Source organism: Balaenoptera acutorostrata, chromosome 15, assembly GCF_949987535.1.
Source record: "Balaenoptera acutorostrata chromosome 15, mBalAcu1.1, whole genome shotgun sequence".
NCBI lineage: Eukaryota > Metazoa > Chordata > Mammalia > Artiodactyla > Balaenopteridae > Balaenoptera > Balaenoptera acutorostrata.
The window spans coordinates 83,648,142-83,663,255 of NC_080078.1; the positions used below are offsets into that span (position 1 = coordinate 83,648,142).

The window sequence follows — 15,114 nt, forward strand, 5'->3', positions numbered from 1 at the left end:
GCGTGGGGTACTTTGGCAAGACCTGGATCTCACACCCATCCCCTGACCGGAGGGCCACCAACCATTGAGATTGGACAGCTTCATACAAACAACAATAGGGAAGGAGGGGGCATCTCCAATAGAAAGAGGGAGCTGGGCAGACAAAAAAGATGGAAACGCCAGCCACACTGCCACGTCTTGAGTCCTCACTGTGCCACGCCTGGTTCTACAGGCACTGAAATACATTATCTCCTTTAACTTTCACAGTAACCCTTTGAGATGGGTATTATTACTCTCACTTCTTGCAAGTCAGGAAACAAGAGACTTAGACGGTTGGAGTCACTTAACAAAGATTCTAAACGGGGCCTGCACTGCACCAAAGCTGTGATGCTAACCAACAAATCATGAAACCACAAAAGCCTTACTTTTACTGCATCGCCCGCTGCTAGCACATAGCAGGTGTTCAGAATAATGAATGCTGATTGGAAATGAACAGAGAGGAGGCAAGAAGTGATGTATGGGCACGGGTAGTTGGATTTGCTTTGGGAAAAGGGACAGAAGCAGGAGGTGGGGAATGGTGGAGGGAAACAGGGAGGTGGGCTGGAGCCATCAGTTAACACTCAGGCTTCCCCTGAGAAGTAGGAGGCCAGGGTATGTGCCAGGAGAGAAGGCATCAGGGCAGGAAGGAGGACTCCAGGTGGGCAGAAACTGTTTAGAACAGGCACTGCAGAATCTGACAGAGAAAGAGAACTGGAAGAAAACTGTTCTCGTCTTCAGGAAGACTCAGGTACAACCAGAGAATATGTAATGGGAGGAAACGCAGCAGTGTGTCCCAAACACTGTCCAGTTTCTATTTTAACACAGTTTATCTCCTTGTGCTCCAGAATCTACCTTCCCACATTCTTATAGAAATGAGCCACAGTGAGTAACCCCGAGGCCCTGGACCCCTGAGCAGATTAACCATGGTTCCCTTGGAAACTGGGAAGAAGTAGTTCCTCCTCCACCAGAAGGGAAAACTCCTTTTACTTCCTCCAGCACCCCGGCCCCCTTTAGGTTTCAGCCCCCTCACACACACACACTGATGTGTGCCCCTTCCCCCGGTACACGTGCACTTCCCGTGTGACACTCACTGCCACACACGGGTGCACAGCCCTGTCGCACTGCCTGGAGTTACCACCCCCCGTCCCCCGGCAGCCACCCCCTCTACGTCCCTGCCAATAGAACCCCGACGGTGCTCAGGAAGACGATGTGCCTGCTCTGACCTAAGCCAGGCCTATTTCTTTTGCCGGATCCTCAAATTCCAGACTCCCTTGCAGCTAAGAGTGTCCTGTGACTCAGCTGTAGCCAGTGAGACAGAAGGGGCTTCTCAAGGTGGGGGAAGGGCCCTGAGGTACTGAATTTGGGCACATCGATTCCCATCTCTTTCCAGGGTAGAACGGCTGAACGGCTATAATTTCCCTTTGCACCTAGGTTTCTGGATACGAACTCATTTCTGCCAGTTGAATGCACTCGCAGAATATTTCGAAGGCAGAAAGGAGGCGGAGGCATCCTCCTCCTGCGGTTTGGGCTGTTTGCTGCTGGTAAACAAGTGTGAGGAGACGTGGGGTTTTCTGCAGCAGAATTCAGGTGTCCAGTCGCCAGCCCATGGGTGTGGACAGTTAGTTATGGCCGAGGCAGCCGCCTGACCCTGCTTTCCGGTGTCCAGTGATCTGTTCTGTAGAAGCTGGAAAGCAGCTGCAGTGGCAGTTTCCTGATCCTGGGGTCACGGCTCTGGCAGTGTGCTCTAGAATTCATTCATTCCACTGGCCGACCCCTGACACCCACCTAACGGCTTGTGGCTTGTGTCCCCCGCTCTTGCCGGCCCGTGTTGCTCTGTCCAGAGAGCCTTTCCTGGGGGGCCAGCCTAATGTCCACTCCTACAGCTTTTCCAATGGTTTTCCAAGCAACCGTTCCCTGTGGTAAAAAAAAAAAATTTTTTTTCTGTTTAAAATAGCAAAGATGTAGAAACGTTCTGGATCCTCTAGTTTGAACCAAAAAATGCTACCGGGGGGTCAGGCATGACAAAAGAATGAGGATAAGAGGCCTCAGGGAAGGTTTCATTTCTGTGAGCCTCAGTTTCTTCTTCTGCAGAATGGAGATCAAAGACTATTATCTTTATTACAGTTAATAGTTGACTACTGTGGTAGATTGCATTTCCCAAACATGGTCACGACAACATTTCCCATTCCACAAGCCCTTCCACACGTGACCTTGTCACTTTCCGTCAAGTCGGAGGAATCTAACCCCCTCACTCCTGAATCAGGGCTGGGCTGGCATCTGACTCGCTTGCAACCAACATGATGAGTCAGGATCCGCCGGCTGAAATTCGCAGGCTGTCGGAAGGGGTGCACGTCTCCAGCCCCGCCCATTTCGCGCAGGGCTCCAGCTCCGGTCCCGCCCCGGCCGCGCGAGGCTCCAGCCCCGCCCTCGCCGCTCAGGCGGCGGAGGGGCGGGGGTCGGTGGGCGGGGCCAAGGACGGCGGGCGGCCCCGGCCCCACCTCGCCGCTCTGGTCTCGGGCTCCCGCGGGCCCCGCCCACCGCGCTGCTCCCTCTGCGGTCCGCTGTGCGGGCGGCGGCGCAGGGTTGCGCACCATGGCCGGGCTGCTGGCGCTGCTGTGCCCCACGGGCAGGGTGGGCGCCCGGGTCCGGTCTCGCGCCACCTGGCTCCTGGGCGCTGCCGCCCCCCGCGCCCCGCCGCCCGTGTTTCTGCCGCTGCTCGGGCCCGGGCTGGACGCCCCGCTGCTGCGCGCGGCCCGCGGGAACTGCCACGGCCGCCAGGTAAGCCTCCCCGCCCCCACCCCGAACCCCGGGAGCCCCGATCGTCGGCCCACCTCCGCCGAAGGAGAGCCTGACTCGCGCAGCTGCCCGAGACCGAGCACCTCCAGGGTCCCCAGGCCTCAGATCTCTACAAGTCAAGGAAGCGAGTTCCCAGTTGACAGCCGGGGAGACTGAGGCTCAAGGAGGTGTGGTGACTGCCCAGGGTCACAGCCTCCAGGGGATCCCAGGATCCCAAAGCGTCAGGCTGTACTGTGGTGGTGGCCGAGAGGATTGGAGATGGGGCCTGGGCTTGGTATGGACGTTCTCACTGGGCGGTAGAGTTGTTCCCTTCAAAGTCGCGCCGGGGCCTCCTCCCTGGGCCGAGGAGAAAGGCTTGGTGGGTGCTGCGGTCTCTAACACCCCCCAGCACTTGCTGACACTCCCTTTTTATCTAACCCAGAGGGCAGGCCTCCCTGTCGGACTGCAGGCAGGACGCGCGCAGGAAACTCAGTGTTACTTCATGGCATCAATATTTCACTTCGGTCGCTTCTGTGTATGCTAACTGAAAACTGGTTTCCATTCAGAATGGTACTGCAGACTATCCCTTTTTGAAAGTTTTGAAGTGGGTCTCCTTAAAGAAAAAAGGGGGTAAGCAGTGAAGTCTGGAGATCCAGAGCTAACAAGTTGGGAGAAGCAGTGCCTGGAGCTTTGCACCTTCGGCCCCTTTGCCTGCCTGCATCCACTCACCAGCGGCGCAGCCCTACCCCAAGTGCTGAAGGCCTCTGAGCCTGTTTGCTGACCGTGCAGGCGTTTAAAATAGCACCTTCCCAACAGTAGTTTGGGGAACAGTTCCATGAGCTGATGTGGGCCTCAACATGGTACCACCGGGAGCCAGTGCTTCCTGAATGTTGCATAGGCATTTGACCCATGACCTTTCCATGCCTCTGCCACAGGTGGAGAAACTTCCTTCCCTGCCTCTGCTCCCCCATCGGACAGACGGTAGATCTTGTCTCTGCCTCCTGAGCCCAGTTAGGGGATCCTTATGCGTCTGGCACCCTCCGCGCACACCCAGCTGTCTCCTGGTGATTCTTCGTGGATCAGCCCAGCTGTCCCTTCCTCCTGGAAGCCTTCCCTGACCACCAGTGATACCTTGGGTGCCTCCACTGGCCCCCCCCTCAGCCCCATGAGTGTGGATCTTATATGCGCTATCATATGGAATGTCCTCCTGACTTGCTGGTCTGTCTTGTGAGCCTGGCACTGGCGGGTGTGTGTGTGTGTGTGTATGTGTATGTGTACTGCTCCCCCACCCCATATTTATTAAAGTAAGAAGGCTGTATTAGAAGGGTCAGGAAGGTTTGAGGAGTGAGCCAAATATCTTGCTCACAAGTTCAGATTGTTTAGAGTGACACCTGTTTTCATTCATGCAATAAGTAATATTAATAATAAACACTATATTGTGTTTACTTCGTACCAGGCACTGTTCTGAGTACTTTGAAAATATTAATTCATGTAATCCTCACAACAACCCTGTGACGTAAGCAATACTGTCATCCCCCCCTTAAGCCCAGAGAGGTTGAGTAACTTTCTGAGAATCACACAGAGGTTACCTGCCAGAACTGGGATCCAAACCAGTCTCCTTCCAAGGCTTCTGCCCTCAACAGCTGTGCTGTGTTCCTCACTTATTCGTGAGTGTCTGCACTGTGCTAGGCACTGCTCTAAGGTGGGGGGTGGGGAATAGAGCAATGAACAAAACAGACACAACCCACCCTCAGGGAGCCTAACATCTGTCTAGTGGGAGGGGAGGGACAATAAACAGAATATATATACACTATATATATACACTGTATACACTACCGAATGTAAAATAGATAGCTAGTGGGAAGCAACCGCATAGCACAAGGAGATCAGCTCTGTGCTTTGTGACCACCTAGAGGGGTGGGACAGGGAGGGTGGGAGGGAGACGCAAGAGGGAGGGGATATGGGAACATATGTATATGTATAACTGATTCACTTTGTTATAAAGCAGAAACTAACACACCATTGTAAAGCAATTATACTCCAATAAAGATGTTAAAAAAAAAAAAGAAAAAGAAAATATCAGGCTTGTTGATGTGACAGGTGCTACTGAGAAATGCCAAGGGGGGAGGGAGGGTGCAGATGGGCAGGGCTGCAGGGAGGGATGCTGCCAGTTTAACAAATAAGGTCATCAGGGAGGGGCTCCCTGAAAAGGCAGCGTGTGAGCGAGAACTGGGAGGTGAGGAGGACGCTGGGGCTCAAGAGAGCAAGCCCTCCGCAGGTACATGAAAGCACCTATCTAAGAATAGACACCGGGGAGATGCGATGTTGTCTGCATCCAGGGCAGCGACTAAGGATACATCACAGGTTCTTAAGGTGATATTTCACGAAGAAATGCATGTCTGAAAAGTTTCCATTCCTTGCAGGTCATCGCCTCATAAATTCCTTTATTTCAGTCTCTTTATTCTCCTCCAGGGTTAGGAAGAAAAATGCGTGACCTACGATGATTAAAGAGATTTGCAGGATAAAAGGAAGAAAATTGTCCATAGAAGATTCTAACTCTAGAAAGTTAAAAACTAACCGCAGCACCGGCTAACAGGAAATTGTCCGTTGTGTCTGAATATTTTGTCCCTCCCATTGTCTTGCAATAGATGCTGGTTATTCTGTAGCTGGAAGTCTAGCTGCCTTTTTATTTTTCTTTTCTGGCCTAAAGGCCTTTTGCCAAAATAGAGGTCGTACAGCAAAGGGCTCTCAAGAGAGAGAGACGGTTCCGCCCGGTCCTGGCAAGTGGACAGAGGGGACATAATGAAGTCTGGTTGGGCCAGGTGTCCAGGGTGGGAAGTGAAAGGGGCTTTCACCCGTCATCAGCCGCAGGACGTTGTTTGGCTCTTGGAACCGGGGGTTGTCCACTGCTCCTCCTATCAGGGCCTGGCAGATCTCCCGCCTGGGGCACTTCATCCGCAGCCAAAAGGCGGGTAGGGAGCTGTTTATCAGAAGGAGCCTGAGTTCCCAGCAGCCGTTCTGGCTGCTGGGCGTCAGGGAACAGGGAGGGCGCGGCGCCGGCCCAACCGAAGGGTACTGGTGACAGTTTTCCTTCCCCCCTCCAGAGCCTTGACGTTCTGGAACAGGATCTTCCTTGAGGAACGTTCAGCTCTTGGGGGACATGAAGGGGAACCTGCAGCACAGAACTCAGTCCGGGCGCTGCCAGCCAGCTCATAGCTTTGCCCCAAACCTTGGTCTCCCATCTGTCGAAGTGGGAGCGACAGAGGTGCCCACGCCGTGGGGTTGTGGGGTTTTATGGGACGGCGCCTTTCAAGTGCTAAGCCCGGTACCTGGATCAACAGAAGGGGCCTCTCTTGAGGACACCGGTGCTTTTCCTGAAACCTTTCAAAAAATGTTATGCTTTCCTGCCTATCAGAACCAGTCTCTGGGACCCCATAAATGGATACTGGATTTTAGTAGCCACTCCCCTTTTTTTAAGTGTTTGTTTTCGTAAGTCTGAAAAAAGCCCGCAGAAGTCAAAGCTAAAGGTAGGGAGGAAATACAGTTCATCCCCCGCCTTAGGACCTTAACACTTAATTCCCAGGGACTGAGCAGCCTTTAATGAAACAGATTTAATTTTAATTTAAGCTTTAATTTAAAGCTTCCAGGTGTTTTGGGGTTTTGTTTGGTTGGTTTTTTTTTTTTTTTTTTTCAGTCCCAACTGCAGTTTGGGAACAAAGAGATGCTCTTCCAGTTGGGAGGTAATGAAAAAACTCTTTCAACTAATAAATCTGAGTTTTGTACCAACTTTTTTGGGAGCAGAGGCAAATGAGTAGCTGCTGTGTATGATTAAAAATCAAGGATGATTCTGGGAAACGTGTTTTTTTTTTTTTTTTTTTTTTTTTGGCCACGCTGCGCAGCTTGTGAGATCTTAGTTCCCTGACCAGGGATTGAACTCGCACCCTCGGCAGTGAAAGCGCGGAGTCCTAACTACTGGACCACCAGGGAATTCCCAATTCTGGGGAAGTTTTAATCCAAGACTGAATTCCACCCCCTCCTTGCCGTGCGTGGAATGTGGCCCTTCACTGAGCCTTACTTAGTTCTTCTGGGGACAGTAGGAGAGTCTGCTTTTGTGCTTTCTTATCTTCTACGTACGTGCAGCACCCACGGTTTACCTTCCGTTCTGGCGGCTGGTCCAGAGCCAATCCCTCCTGTCCTGCATGAAACCAAGCTGAGAGGCTGCCCCCGGGGTCACCAGACACAACAGGGCTGCAGACACTGCAGACGTTCTTTGTAGGGCAAAATGGACTGTGGCTCCCACCTTGCCCTGGAGAGTAAATTTTAGAATCTGTACTTTGTGTTTCAGTTGAATCAAATTCTGCCTCATAAAAAGGAATGAAGTTTGATACCTGCTACAATGTGGATGAACCTTGCAAACATCATGATAAGTGAAAAAAGCTGCCGTAGTCTGTTCGGGCTGCTGTAACACCATAGGCTGGGCGGCTTAAATGGCAGACATTCATTTCTCACAGTCCTGGAGTCAAGAAGTCCAAGGTCAAGACACGGGCAGATTCAGTGTCTGGTGAGGAGGGCCTGCTTCCTAGTTCATAGCCAGCTGTCTTCTGTCTTCTTGCCATGTCCTCACATGGTAGAAGGTTCAAGGGAGCGCTCTGGAGTCTCTTTTATAAGGGCCCTGATCCCATTCATGAGGGCTCCACCTTCATGACCTAGTCACCTCCCACCTCCAAATACCATCCTGGTGGGGATTCAGTTTCAACATACGGATTTGGGGCAGGGTTGGGGGGAGATTTCCACAAACATTCAGTCTGTAGCAGAAGCCAGTCACAAAAGGCCCCATGCTGTATGTATAGCCCCGTTTACATGAAATGTCCAGAAAGGGCAAATCCATAGACAGAAAGGAGTTTCGTGTTTGCCTTCCCCCATCAGGATGGGGGAGAGAGGAATGGGGAGTGACTGCTAATTGGGTGACAAAAATGTTCCAAAGTTAGATCCTTGTGATGGTTGCACAATTGCAAACACACGTAAACCATTCGACTGTATGTTTTAAACCTTAAGATGGACTTTATGGCCTGTAATCTATATACCAGCAGAACTGTTACCAAAGTGGATGGGCCTCCCTGGGGAGGAGGAAGAAACGCACGTGGGGCGTTAGGTGGTGATGTCCTGATGGAGGGAACTGCACAGGAGCGGCTGTGTGAGGGTCTCGGTTTTAAAGAGGGTGCTCCAGGAGGGCCTCCCTGAGGTGAGGTCGGAATAAAGACCTGGAGGCGGGGCTGTGAGGACGTCGGGGAAGAGCATTCAGGCAGAGGAAGCAGCAGATGCCAAGGCCTGGAGCGGGCCTGGCCTGTCCTGCTTAAAGCAGCAAGAAGGCCGCGTGGCCCGAACGGGTAGCAGGAAGGAGAATGGGGGGGAGGGGGGCGGGCCTGGAGGGCTGAGGGGCTGGTGCTTCCAGGAGGCCTCTGACGGGGGTGGTGCTGTAATCCCACCTCGGCTTTTACAGGCTCCGTCCGGCCACTGTGTTGAGTGGTCAAGGGTGGGATTGGGGGACCAGCTGGGAGGGAGGCCATCACAGTAACCCAGGGGAGAGATGAGGGGCCTGGGCCAGGTGGTCCTGAAGCAGCGTTCCCTAAACCCACCTAGGCTGGCACCGCGCAGCGCCCCTCCGGTCAGTAGCCCCGCCTGCTGCTCTGTAGGGTCAGCCCCTCATGGGAGACCTGCGAGGTCAGGCCCCGGGCCCCTGGTCTCTCATGTTCCTGCCCACAGCCTGGGCAAGAGTAGCTCGGGAGGTCTGGTCCGAGTGCCCTCAAAGAAAGAAAACAGCCCAGGAGGCCGACTGCAGTGGGCCTGGTGGAGGGCGGGGCAGTGGATTCTGATGGGCAGACACCGCCATGTCCTGAGGATGGGAGGGCAGGGGTGGGCCACCAGGGCTGCTGGCTCAGGGGACAGCACGGATGAGCACGAGGGATGGAGGACGCAGCGCGGGCCTGGCGTGCGATGGGGGGACGAGGCTTGGGTGGGCAATGGAAGTATCTGAGGAGGAAGGGGACCTGCTGCACTTAAAACTCTTTATCAGGGAGTTCCCTGGCAGTCCAGTGGTTAGGCCTCCGCGCTTTCAGTGCCGAGGGCACGGGTTTAATCCCTGGACGGGGAACTAAGATGCCAAGGCACAGCTGTGTGGCGCGGCCAAAAAAATAAAAAAGTAAAAACTCTTGATCACATCCTAGTACCTGTGCGTGCGATCCAGCTCGACCCCTCATACACCGGGCAGAGATGGTCCCTTCACCCTCCCAGTGCTAGGAGCTGGGCAAGACGACCAGGTCCTCGCTCCCTGGAACCACACATTCCGGGCCTCTGGCCAACAGCAAACAAGCGAAGAACGGAATGCTTACATACATGTATTTGTTCTGTTTGTTACATTATAAGCAGGACAACTCCTGAAGATGGAAATCTCAGAGAGGGAAGTAGAGATGTGATAGCGTGGCTGCCACTGAGGGCAGGCGGCTGAGGTGGTCAAGGAGGGCCTCTTGGAGGAGGTGACGTTTGTGTTTCCAGCTTAGGAAGTGGCGTCACTCCAGTGTGTCGCAAGGCAGGTACATCTGAGAAGGGAAGGCCGTGTGGAGAGTCTGCTGAGGGCGGGCAGGAGCAGGGCAAGGGGAGGCGAGAGTGCTGAGCAGGCGTTTACCTGGCAGCGCTGGCTGATCACTTAGAAGCACCAGGGGAACTGATACCTCATGGCAGTGCCCAGGCCTCACCCCAGATCTGTGAAATCAGAGGCTGGGCGCCTGGGCGTAGACAGACGGATCAGCACCATCTGGGTCCCCTGGGAGCTCTTGAGGAAGGCAGCGTCTGGGGCCTCCCCGAAGACGTGCCTGGTCAAAGCTCCCACCTGCCCGCCTGCCCGGCAGGGGCTCCGAAGCAGGGCAGGGCCGGGAGGAGGACCTGTGCCTCGTTGCGTTTGGAGGCTGCTGCCCTGGGCACCTGTGTCATTTCACTTTCATCCCTGGGGGTGCCACGCTGCATGTCATGTGTCCCCACCCCCCCACCGCAGCCTTTGAAGCGGGGCTCCACTGCAGCATGTTCTAAAAATACAAGAAAGCAGCCGTCCCGCTGCAGAGTCAGTAGCCGGAGCTGACTGACCCAGATGCTGTCAGAAGAGCTCTGACGTCTGTCGTTAGAGCTGAAGAAATCCTTGGATGAAAAAGGCACTCTCCATATTGAGCAGTTTTGTCTTTTTTTTTTTTTTTTTTTTTTTAAGGATTTTCTTATTTATTTATTTATTTATTTTATTTATTTATTTTTGGCTGTGTTGGGTCTTCGGTTCGTGCGAGGGCTTTCTCCAGTTGCGGCAAGCGGGGGCCACTCTTCATCGCGGTGCGGGGACCGCTCTTCATCACGGTGCGCGGGCCTTTCTCTATCGCGGCCCCTCCCGTCATGGGGCACAGGCTCCAGACGCGCAGGCTCAGTAGTTGTGGCTCACGGGCCCAGCTGCTCCGCGGCATGTGGGATCTTCCCAGACCAGGGCTCGAACCCGTGTCCCCTGCATTAGCAGGCAGATTCTCAACCACTGCGCCACCAGGGAAGCCCAGTTTTGTCTTTTTAATCCAAGGTTTTTATTTCTCCCAAACATTCCAGGCCTTGTAGATGCTCAGTAATTGTTAACAAACACCCCACGCAATGAATACTTTCTGTACTAACCCTGCCGCTGCATTTATGGCCCAGGAACTAGCCCTCCCTTTCTCCGTTCAGATCTCAGGGGTAAATCTTGATTCCAGAAGTAAATATGTCACGGCTTCTGCTCCGTTTTATTTCGTACCCACTGTCTTGTAGAGTCTAGCATGGTTGTCACGTCACCACAGACCTGGTGGCATGAGACGACACACATTTATTCTTTTACGGCCCTGGAGGTCAGAAGCCCAAACGGGGTCTCACAGGGCTAAAGTCAGTGTGTGGGCAGGGCTGGTTCCTTCCAGCGGCTCTCCGGGAGAATCCATTTCCTGCCTTTTCCAGCTTCTAGAGGTGCCTGCATTCCTTGGCTCGTGGCCTTTTCCTCTGTCTTCAGAGCCAGCAGCACAAATCTCTGCAAATCTGACTCTGCTTCTGGCCTCACATCTGCTTCTCTGACCCTCCTGCCCGCCTCTGTCCACTCACAGGACCCTTATGATTAAGGTCCCACTGGTCCCACTCAGAAAATCCAGGATGATTTGCCCATCTCAAGATCCTTAACTTAATCCCACCTGCAAAATCCTTCTGCCACGTAAGGTAACATATTCACAGGTTCTAGGGACTAGGACCTAGACATCTTTGGGGCCATCGTTCTGCCCATCGTACCTGGTACCCAGCCCTTCACTGCACTCAGTGGTTTAGCGGGCATTAGCCTCAGCTGACAAAGAAAGAGAGTAACTCATCTCTCACTGGACGGGAAAGAGCAGAACGCTGCCTGCGTCTGAAGCTGTTGACGACACTAACATCCTTGCTCCTGCCCTAAAGTGTCTCCCCTTCTTTGACTTGTGCGCAGGACACCAGCAAAATCACTGTGACAACAGGCGGCAACAGCAGCAGCACAGAGGAGAAAAAGCAAAGCAAGTCGCAGCAGCTGAAAAAGATTTTTCAAGAATATGGTGCCGTTGGCGTGTCAGTGCACATTGGAATCTCATTAATCTCTTTGGGCATGTTTTACATGGTTGTTTCAAGGTAAGATTTTGACAGTAATACATATTTGTTTTTCGCTGTCACCCAAGTGTCTTTGGGAATAAGAACTTTTTTCTTAAGACTTTATTTTCATCTAGCTACTTTCATCACATTTTTTAAAAATACTGTAAATGTCATAGCCAAATTGATCGGTTAACTCTATCCCTTGCTGTAGTAAACATCTTTTGTGTTTGTCTGTTTGCCTCTCTCCCCTCCAGTGGTGTGGACATGTCAGCCATCCTGCTTAAACTCGGGTTTAAAGAGTCACTGGTACAGTCGAAAATGGCAGCAGGCACAAGTACTTTCGTGGTGGCCTATGCCATCCACAAGGTGTTCGCACCCGTGAGGATCAGCATTACCTTAGTTTCCGTGCCCCTGATTGTCAGATATTTTCGGAAAGTGGGAATTTTTAAACCTCCAGCTGCAAAGCCTTGATGAACTCTTCAACTGTGGGCCTGAAAACCTATTTCTTTGAAATGACACATTTTGGACTGGTTTTATGATGTAGGGTTTATGGTGGGGGTGAGGCAGGGGCTAGCTGCTGTCTTCTCGTGAATAGGATTTACTTTTGCCAGCAAAAATTCAGGGTTTCAAATCACTGTAATTTTTTTGCTTTATAAGTTTTGGTAATGCTGTTCATCATAGGGCTTGTCTGCATCATCTAAAATGTCAGCAAAGCATCACCACTGCGTTATCACCTGAAACAAAACTGTCAGCCAGGAAATGTTCCTTCTGGAAGATCATTGGTGAGGGTCTGCGTGCAGAAGCCTCAGGGGTTAATCTTTGCTCAAGTTCTTAAAGGGCAGTGATTCATTAAGCTGGTTTTTAAAATTCCCCTTCCTCCCATATTTGCTGTCAGGCTGCCTTAGTTTTAATATGCAGTATTGTGCAAAACAGCTGCCAGTGCTACAATTAATGAAGCAGAATTTAAGACTTCACAATATGGAATCAGGATCTTAATTATCATCAACACTTTGACATTCATTACACTTGTTTGGGGGGAAAGAAAAACAAGTATTTCTGGTACGTTTCACTGATCCCAAGACACCTTCAAATCTGGACATGATGGGGCCTGCCTCAGCTGATTTTTCCCAAACTTCATTAAAGTGGGTCAGAATCATTTGTCTCTGTTTTGGTAAAATACGGAAACTTCATCCAATAGTAATGGCATCAGTTGGCCCCGGACGCCTGTGTCCTCAGAGGAATCTGGATACTGCACATATACGCAAAGCTGAGACGATCTTGGCCTAACTAACTCTGTCTCAGACTTCAGACATTCCAGAACTAGTGTCACAGTGTTTACATTGTGTTGCTACTTATATTTTTTAATTGAGTTAAAATTATGTAATGTATGCAAAAAAAGATTTTGTATCACTCTCTAAAAAAGGAAAATTACTAGCAGTTGCTGTAAATGGGAGACAACCGCAAAATAATAATACAAGCCGGGCAGGGACTGAGCTAGTTTACCAGATAAAGGGTGTGTGACTTTAGGCCCCTCATTCCCTGTTTGGGACATTGGTTAAGAATAGAAATGCAAGCACACAGATCCCAGTTGAGACTTTTTCCTTGAGACAGTCAGGCGCAAGCGACGGAGAGGGAATATATTCCCGTGGGCTTCGGCATCACTGACGGGACACCTGCTGCACACCCCAGGAACCCCAGTGTAACCAGTCTGCCCTGCCACCATGGTTGAGGGGTTGCATTTATCTTTCTGGCTCCCAGATTTATTTTTTATTTTAGTTTTTTGGTTTGATTAACTACATTTGTGACAATCAGAAAACTCAAGGAACTATAAACTGATCATCCTGGATTTACTGAGATCTGACTATTGACAGTTTCCTAGTTAGCCCGTAGTAACCCATGTCAATCAGTTATTTCAGTTAACTTTTAAGAGAATCTTTGTGAGACAGATTCTCCACTTGCAAGATCTTTAAAGTGGATCCGTTATTCCACCCCCCCACCCCCCCCTTTTAAAGCAGTTAGCCCACTGCCAAAAGGTTTTAGCAATTTAAAGTTGGAATTAGACTGCCTTTCTGGGGTCTAATTCCCAGGACGCATCCACAGCAGAGAGAGACGGCACCAGTGCTAGGTAATTCCTCATGAGGGCAGGACCAGCACTTTTGTGTTGCTGTCTGTGTGTGAACAGTTGGCTTTGGGCTCCTAACCACCTTCCTCACCGGCCTCCCAACCATTCAGATCGTGAGTAATGCCTATGCAAAAAAGCCGATAGGGATTCCTACAGGTTTAAGGGCTTGAATGGGAGTGGAATGAAAGGGCAAGCAATAAAACAAATTATCATACCAAATAGCCATAGCGTTCTCTTGTAAGCCCCAACTCCACTCCACTCCAGTGGCCAGTTGTCAGAACAGAACAGAGTAACTAGAGAGGCAATCAAAGGATCAGGGAGTTAGAGCATTATGTGAATTCACCAGCAAGATGTACAGATCACTTGTATTTACATTGTTTTTATGGAACTAGGGGAATAAAACTGATGATCTATTTTAAACACGTAAGCCATTGTTCACCTCTAATTTTTTATCTGACAAAATGAGCAGCTTAAATTCCGTGAAACAAATAAACATCTTTGTAAAGTTTATGAAGAACTTTTTATTCTTAAAAAGCCATCACTGCTGCTGATTATGAAGCAGCAGCATGTGTGACTAGTTTATTAATGCTGTGCTGCTACAGTGAGCTCTCTTCTGTGCTTGTGTGGGATTGCTTGGGGAAATGACAGCATAGCTAGTAGTATCACTGGTGGGGTTATTCATGTTGTGTTGACTACAGCCGGGGTGGATGGATGAACTACTACTCTGGGATGTAAAAGCTTAAGACTGTGGGAACCAAAAGCTCCTTTGTCCCAAGGGGACTAACTGGACACGGCAGTTTTACTCAGTTCTTAAGTTTCCACGACGACTACGGCAACTCTGACATGGAAGCGTATAGCCACGTCCTTCTGTGTAGACATTTCTGAGCTCTGTATGCCTCTTGCACTGAAAGTCGGCCATGAAAGCATATTTCCTCTCCTAGTTCTCAGTAAGTTCAACACTCCCACCTTTGCCTTCCTCATGGTCAAGTTCACCATCTTTGGTTGATGCACAGATGTTGGCAGCTAGAAATACGTCATTTTACGTGATAGGAACACACGGAACCTGAGACCAGCTCCTCTCATGGCACCTCCTCATTTCTAGGCCAAGAGTGAACAGGTGGGAAAAGAATTACCCATGCACTGCAGACAGGTGTACTTGTGGACTCAGGTTTCAAGTTCACACAGATGCCACAACTCCAGTGTGTCCTGTGGGAACCAGGCGACAAGAGGAAGAAGGGAAGCCTCTGCCAGCTGTACTCAAGGGGCAGCAGGCGTCCACTTTATAAGCCACGATGAACACTGATAGCGCCCAGATCCAAGTACGGCTGGGGAGGAGGGATTCCGTTTAGGCAAACACTCCTTCACCAGAGAATCAAGACAAAAGCCACACTTGGAAAATCTGTTTGCCAAGAACTGGTTCACCCCACGTGTGAAGCTCTTTGCCACCCTGTTGAGAACACGGTCAGAGGCCAGAGGTGGGCAGGTGTGGATGTGGAGGACCCCCTCCCCTCTGTCCTGACCACCTGCAGCTCTGGTGGTCCCCCAGA

At 51.1% G+C, this 15,114-nt stretch overlaps 1 protein-coding gene across 1 annotated transcript; it reads left to right on the top strand.

Moving 5' to 3' along the window:
• Positions 1–2,485: 2,485 nt before the first annotated feature.
• Positions 2,486–14,075, top strand: FAM210B (family with sequence similarity 210 member B). The gene is made up of 3 exons (XM_007185443.3): positions 2,486–2,796; positions 11,309–11,484; positions 11,700–14,075. Exons 1-3 carry the CDS (start codon positions 2,611–2,613, stop codon positions 11,914–11,916), a joined length of 579 nt encoding a protein of 192 aa, XP_007185505.2. The 5' UTR covers positions 2,486–2,610; the 3' UTR covers positions 11,917–14,075.
• Positions 14,076–15,114: the final 1,039 nt, after the last annotated feature.

Excerpts from the sequence above, each read along its gene's own strand:
- FAM210B (XM_007185443.3), top strand. The coding sequence starts at position 2,611 with ATGGCCGGGCTGCTGGCGCTGCTGTGCCCCACGGGCAGGGTGGGCGCC. Across the intron at positions 2,797-11,308 it reads GGAACTGCCACGGCCGCCAG|GACACCAGCAAAATCACTGT; the intron begins GTAAGCCTCCCC and ends ACTTGTGCGCAG. Across the intron at positions 11,485-11,699 it reads TTTTACATGGTTGTTTCAAG|TGGTGTGGACATGTCAGCCA; the intron begins GTAAGATTTTGA and ends TCTCCCCTCCAG.